The 7398-nt window shown below is 47.9% G+C and overlaps 1 protein-coding gene across 1 annotated transcript; it reads left to right on the top strand.

The window, feature by feature from the left end:
- Window positions 1–520: 520 nt before the first annotated feature.
- Window positions 521–3777, top strand: DSTN (destrin (actin depolymerizing factor)). The gene is made up of 3 exons (XM_009871915.1): window positions 521–834; window positions 1039–1115; window positions 2354–3777. The coding sequence occupies exons 1-3, from the start codon at window positions 575–577 to the stop codon at window positions 2461–2463; spliced, it is 447 nt and encodes a 148-aa protein (XP_009870217.1). The 5' UTR covers window positions 521–574; the 3' UTR covers window positions 2464–3777.
- The last annotated feature ends 3621 nt before the right edge of the window (window positions 3778–7398 follow it).

Below are 7398 nucleotides of genomic sequence, written 5' to 3'. Positions count from 1 at the left end.
CAGCACCTCACTACACCTCTCTTCATCCGTGAACCAGATCCATGTGGCAAGCATGCAGTTTGGCCGTGTTTTACCTCTGTTCTTAAAACTGCTAGCAAACATGCTAGAAATGGCTGTGAATCTTCGAACAGAACGTCTTTGTGGGCTTGATTGTCTAGCCACCATGAAGTGGGTAACAAAACTAAATTGCTGTAACGCCAGAGGATCTGCCGCAACTGAATCCCAGGGGATGAGGCTTGGACGTGCATGTAAAACTACCCCAAAACAATGTTCTAATATAAGTAGGATTGGGCTGCCTTTGGAATACTTTTGGTTTGGCAGCTGGCTCTAGTCAGCATTGAGACGCCAGATTCTTTACTTGGCCTAGAAGAGGAGGGCCTGCAGCTTTTTCTGACGAGGCTCTCAGGCCACTGGTGACTACTGCCAGTATCAGTTGTCTTCTAGCCTTGGATTTAAGGCAGTGTGGCTGTGTAGTTCTGGAAATTTGCGGTGATAACCCTAAAGGGCTTTGCGCTTGTCTTTACAGGCATCTGGAGTACAAGTTGCTGATGAGGTGTGCCGTATCTTCTACGACATGAAAGTGCGGAAGTGCTCTACGCCTGAGGAAATTAAGAAGAGGAAGAAGGCTGTCATCTTCTGCCTCAGTCCAGACAAAAAGTGCATTATTGTGGAAGAAGGCAAAGAGATTCTGGTAGGAGATGTCGGCGTGACAGTTACCGACCCTTTCAAGCACTTTGTGCAGATGCTTCCCGAGAAGGATTGCCGTTATGCCTTGTATGATGCAAGCTTCGAGACCAAGGAATCCAAAAAAGAAGAGCTGATGTTTTTCTTGTGGTAAGCCGTCTTCCCAACTTATTCATTCCTAACACGCAGCACAGGCACTGTGGGTGAGGTCTCTGAGTGTTTGTAATGCCCAGCCTGGCGCCTCTGTTCTGAGCCATGAGATGTTTCACTTGTACATAACTGGTAGGATACTGTTTCTGTCCATGCTGGATAATAAATGTCACTAATTGCACTCTTTTTGGTGTATCCCACTAGGGCACCAGAACAGGCACCTCTCAAAAGTAAGATGATCTACGCAAGCTCCAAGGATGCAATCAAAAAGAAGTTTCAAGGTAGGTGATACAGCTGAGGTCCGAGCTGTGCCATGCTCTGAGAGTGCTTACACAGCAAGGCTTAACCTTTGGCTGACTGGTTTTGTTTCGGTTTTTTTGAGGTACTGGTGAGAGGTGAGAACTTCACAGGTGAAATGCCCTGAGCCAGAGCTGAAATGACCTCTGGTGAAAAGACTGTCTGACCCTGAATTTTAGAGGCACTAGAACTGTGCTCAGGACAAGAACAGGCCTTGTGATGTGTGACACCACCACTGTACCATACAGAGCAGCGCATCTGCACCGTACAGGCTAGATTTGTAACACAGAGTTGGACTTTGTGCAGAGCTGCCTCTGTGATGGAGCCCTTTTATCCCTCTATCTGTAGAAATAACACAATCTCATAAACTTACCGTGCTGCGGCAGTAGTAATTAACAATTTGCTTGATTTAGGGATGCAGTTGTGATTACTCATTTCAAAAGGCACTGCATCTCCCAAGCAGAGAAGCAAAGTTCGTTCAGCCTGTCAGGCACCATTAACGAAAGACTAAACACCTTGCTACGGCATTCAGAAATTTCACGCTAAGTTGGTCGCTGTGATGGCCCCGTGCCAGGTAGCACTGGCCCCCACTTAGTTCCTCATATTGTGCTGGGCCAAAATCTTGCAGCGTGCAAGACTGACAGAATCATTGTGCGGCAGTGTCAGCCTTCACGGGACAACTTGCCAGTGGCCTGGAACTGCCCAGAGAGGCTGTTGTGTGCTGCTCACGTGGAAGTTTGAAGAAAAAAAAAAAAGAAAATCCCAAAGAAGTTCCGCTTTTGTCCACATAAGACAGGCTTGGGTTGCCCTCCTTGCCCTCTAAAAAAAAAAAAAAAAAGAAACCACTGTTCATTCTGTAGATCAGTGAAGTCTTTCTGGTCTCTGCATCTCAGGTTCTCACTCCGATTCTTGGAGCTGAGTCAGCAGTAGAAGTGAGAGATTTGCTTGTAAGGTAGCCCAAAATGGAAAAGCTAATGGCCTGAGTGCTGATCTGATGGAAACTTTTTATCCCTGATATTTCTACATTGATATTTGATGTGTAACTGGGTGTCACTTGTGACCTATCGGGGGGGAAAACCATCCAAATTCCTGAGCTAAGGCAGGGCTCACCTGCTTGAGTGAACGGATTGCCTCTTCTAATATTACTACCAAGTATGTTTGTTTGATTGATTACTAGCATGTTGAAATACTGCATTATTGAGTGTTTTGCCTCTTTTTTTAGGCATAAAGCATGAATGCCAAGCAAATGGGCCAGAGGACCTCAACCGAGCTTGCATTGCTGAGAAGCTAGGAGGCTCCCTAGTCGTAGCTTTTGAAGGAAGTCCCGTGTAGATGTCATACAGTGCCACAACTCTACAAGCATTCCATGTTTTAATATATCAGTTATGTAAAACAACCATTCTAGGCAAGGGTTTCACTAACTGTAGGGAAGCTGTCTTGTAGAATAAAGTAGATTTTGGAGATGTAGCTCGTATGTAAAAATGACCCTAAATAAATCAAATCTAAGGATTTATCTTGGTGTATTAATATTTGCATTGGTTGTCCAGCCCAATACTGTCACCGATGGATTAACACTAAAGGTCTCCAAAAATTTTGATCCAGTGCAGCAGTGTATCATGGGATGAAAGGCGGGGAGATGAGAACAATCTGATTCCTGTTCTTCTCTAAATTATGACAAGCAAAATTCAGTCAGTCGTTTTGAGGCTACTGGCCAAATTGCCAAACTCAAAAATTTTTCCCCTGTAACTGTTTATTCAAAACTTAAAACCTGTAGTTAAAGTTAGGCTAAAGCAACCTGTTGGCACCAAAACTGGGTTAAATTCTTAGTGCTTGCAGTTGCAGAGCAGTACTATTAAAGGCTAATTCTGAAGTTAAATAGAGATGAAATAGACACACTTTTCTGGAGAAATAGTCCTATCTAATCCACTCTCTTATAAACTCACGGTGCAGTAATAATATTTAAAGGTTCACTTGTTCTGTAGGTTCAATTTTCTTGTAATGAAGTGTCTTGAGGTCTCTTCCATCCTGAGTGATTCTATAAAAAATTGCTTTTCTGTTGCGATAGTTTAATTTAGAACTACCTTAGTTTTTCTGATACACACTTATTAGCTGATTGGATGCTTCTGAGGCTTTTACAGATGCAGATTCTTATGTCGGAGCTCCCCAGTTATGGGTAGTACAATGAGAAGGAACCACATCCTAAAAAGCGGTATTCTCAGCCCCAGCCTTTGGTCACTTGGTCCATTTGTCCATAATTACTATTGATTTAACTTAGTAGAACCAATCAGCCTGACTAATATGGCTTGATCTGGGCTTTTTGTCTGTTAGCTTCTTTAATTCTGTAGAAATGCATGGAAATATCACCTACTAGAGAGTTTGACCTGAAATGCCTTTTGTATGGGGGGTAGAGAACATTCCTGTGCCAGCTACAGAGATCTTAAAAGCTTCCATGTTTCACCAGTGGTTGATTAAAGCTGTTTCCTTTTGTGTAATGTGTACATGGGAGTTGCATAGAGTTTTCCTGTATGTCTGTAGAGAAAAAGAAAAAAAAAAACAAAACCCAAAACCTTTAGCCTCCAGTGCGTTACTGTGATATGTTCTGTGCGTGCCAAATTCGAATAGCCTAAATAAATGGGGTTTCCCTCCCCTGGGTCAGTGACTGATTCCTCTCCAGCCTCTGGATTAACCTCTCCTGCGGTAGGGCCAGCATGGCTGAGCATGCTGGTGCTCCACCTAAGCCGGGGAGCTGGTGCACTTCCCACAGTGATGGGGGGAGAAAGAATCAGGGTGAAAACAGGCTGGAAGGAAGATCTGGTGGAGTTTGGGGGTGGGGGGGAAGCAGTTTCCTCTGTCCGTGAAGCGTTCCACCCTCCTCAGCCCTGCACCCCTCTTTGCAGCTCTCTTAACAGCGCCTCGTCTCTACCTTGTAGGCTTTGGACCCAGATTTCCACGGGTTGGGGAGCTTCCTGAGAAACATCTCAAATTTGCAGCCGGAGCAGGAGAAACCCAGCGCGTGTCAGTTGTTTTGTGCTGCTTTCCCTGTTAGAACTGAGGGAGCTTTCTCCGGCCAGCCCGGTGGAGCCCAGGCAGTTACAGGCTGCCCCTTCCTCTGCGAGCTCTTGCCAGATGTGCAGGGACAGAAAGCTGTATTGCCAGATGTGCAGGGACAGAATGCTGCACTGTCCCCGCAGCTCCCCAGCAGAGCAGTGAGCCTGTGCTGGTTTATCTGCAGGGCCAGGGAAATAATGGTCCATTACCTAACTCAGCATGTGCCCTCTCTGGCCATGCTGCGTGGTTAAAACCTTTAATTAAAGGCGGGCATTGACTGCTTGCTCTAACTTGGCACCCACGCGGGTCACAGGGTTGGGAGCACAAGGTCTTTTCTGATGCAAAGAGATCCACCGAAGCAAAGCTTTCTGGGTTTGAGGAAAGCAAAATCGGCCTGGTTTCTGCTGCTGCTTTTTGACTGTGTTCCAATCAACGCAGCATACTCATAAACAGCTCCTCCTTGCCGAGGTGTCTGCGGTCCTGGTTTCTGTCCAAAGTCCAGGGTGAGATAAAAAAGCCACCGTGACACAGCGGGAGTGGTGCTGCCTGGTGAGCAAAGGGAACTCCCAGCCAAGATCCAGCTGATAACCGGTGCCTTCAGACTGCAGGCATCTCTGAGGAGATATCCGGAGCCCAGGTGACGCTGCGGTGGACTTCTGCCTGGGATTTCCTTCTTTGGTCAGGAGGCAGAGCAGGAGAGCCTGCAAAGGTAGAAGGATGTCAGACGTGGAAGGTAGGAAGGCACTTCCCACAACATGAAAGCCCTTGGATCAGGGATTTGGGTACAAAGTGCCTTACTCCCGGGATTCTGAGACATGAGAGACCTGAGGTGGTGCTTTGGGCCTGGTTAGGTGTGGTCCAATGGCCTAAGCTGATCAAGAGGCTTCAGCTGCTTTTAGGATCCTCACAGCAAGTTCTGAGGTGTTACACTGGCCTCTCGCGGGAAGAGAACTTCTGCCCTCCAGGGCTGGCAGTAATGCTTCGGGCTTGTCTGTCATGGAGTTAGTGGGCCAGACTTCACCAGCTCTCAAGGTTACTTGTCCTGTGGTTGGATGGGATGAATAGCATGGGAAGGTTTTTTTGTCTCCTGTGACTGTTTCAGATCCTTTCAGTCAAGGTTTCTCCCAGATCACCCAGACCTGAAAAGGCGAAGGCAAGCAGGGAGAGACAACATAAGGAATGCTTCCTATTGCTCTGGCCGATTGCTGGGGAAAGAAATTACTTCCTAAAAGAACTACGTGAAGAAGACGGAGGTGAAAAGGTTCAGGTAATGGACACATCTCAGAGCCTCACAAGCTCAGCAGGACCTCAGCTCAGGTAGTGCAGCTTGGCTGTGGCAAGAGCAGAGCTGCTAGGTCCATGTGCAGGCAAGGGTTTCCCAAAAGCCATTTTTGTCCATCCCTCTGGGAAGAAGATGGGAATGGAAAGTGCAGACTGGTAATTCAGGCCCAGGCGTGAGCAGCAGATGATGTAATTTAGCTGCTCCTACAAAGGTGAACTTGAGTGTCTAATCTGTGGATTGATAAGCCCACGTACCCAGGGTGAAAGGTGACTCGAGCTGTCGCTGAAATCAGCAGGATCCTGTGTTCCCATCCAAAAATCACCCTAGCTGGGTGATTGCTTCATCTCTATCAGTAAAGTACCTGCCTGCAGCATGCCAGTGCCTGGCTGCCAGATTGTACCTGCCCTCAGTCACAGGCTGACAAGCAGCAAGCCTCACGGAAAGGAGATAACTCTCGGGAAAGCCCACACAGCCCAAGGGGCAGGCGTGTTGCGAAATCCCGACAGCTCCTGGGAGAGCAGGGCCTGGCTGGTCTTCAGCCCTGCATGCCGGTGGGCAAGGCTTGGGTTTATCCTGCCTCCTCAGGATGTTCTTCCCCTTCTGCCAAGGTGCTCAGGGTTAAAAAAAAATCCCAGTGGTATCACTCCAGGTGTCAAAAATTAAGCTCAACATCTTTCTCCAGAGATTTTTTTTTTTTAACGTCTTTCTCCAGAGATTTTTTTTTTTTTTTCAGCTTTGCTTAACAGAATCAACCCCACTTTTCTTGAAACAGCCAGCTCGACGATGTGTCCTGGAAGGGCACCATGTCCCCACATGCTGAGGATATTGAATCTGCTCATGTGCAGATAATAATAATCCTGGAGCCCTGTCAGAGCCCACCTCCCCGTAGCACACTCAGGACACCGGCTGCCCAGCTTGTGTTGGCTGTTTTGAGGTCTTTGTTACTGCTCATGTGCTAAGGCCCAGGTATCTGCTGTTTTGCATGAGAGTTCACAAGAAAGGAAGTCATTGTTGCAAAAGCAAAAAACTGAAAAACCGAAGGATTGCATCACTTCACTGCGCCTGCCGCGCTGGGGCCCTTCCTGCCGATGGCTCACTGGGGGTGATGGCCACCCCGTTAGTTACGCACAACAGCTTACTCCAGCCTATGGGTCATTTTATTTTTGCAATCCTGGTAAAATCCATCCCTTTCCTTCCTTTGGGCGATCTTAAAAGCCAGAAGGCAACAGGCTGGGCATGCTGCTCTGCGATGAGAGGTGATGTGTGGAGGTCACCGGTCGTCTTCATTTCCTGAGGTCCTTCCCATGCACCATGAAGTCCAGAAAGAGAAACCGGAGGGTGATCATGGCCATGGGGCAAAGGTCTGCTTACCGAGTTTGTCCCTGCATCCCTGCAAGATTGTCCCTCCATCCCTCCAAGACTGTCCCACCAACACGGGGGAGATGGACCTGCCAGAGCCTGGGGCACTTGCAGGATGGGAGGAGCCAGGGGGATGAGCAGCAGCAGGACTTGCAATGAGTGTGTAGGGTCTCAGCTGCCATGCAAGGCACACGAACCACCCCCCCCTTCTTTTTATTATTTCTTTTTAATAAATTACTACATAATAACCCCCTTTTTCTTGCCTTGACAAAGATATGTTGCACACCCCACCACCATCACCCTAAGCGTGATTTGCACATCCTTTTTCCGTCACAGCCCCAAAAGCCACAGTGCTGGGCTGGGAAGGGAGGAACAGGACACGTCTGGCCTGTGTGGAGTCTCTGGTGTCTAATAGAGATGTTGGGTGCACCCTGTCTTTCCTGGGAAAGAAATGGAGGGAGGTCTCTCCCTCATCCCCCTTACCAGCCTTGGCTTTTCACACACCCTGGAGGGACCTGGCAGTTCAGGGGCCTTTTTTCCCTCACTCTCAAATCTGGCTGATGTCAGTGCCGGCCGGG

This window comes from Apaloderma vittatum, unplaced genomic scaffold (genome assembly GCF_000703405.1).
Source record: "Apaloderma vittatum isolate BGI_N311 unplaced genomic scaffold, ASM70340v1 scaffold30086, whole genome shotgun sequence".
Classification (NCBI taxonomy): domain Eukaryota; kingdom Metazoa; phylum Chordata; class Aves; order Trogoniformes; family Trogonidae; genus Apaloderma; species Apaloderma vittatum.
This window is presented reverse-complemented; position numbering and strand designations above follow the sequence as displayed.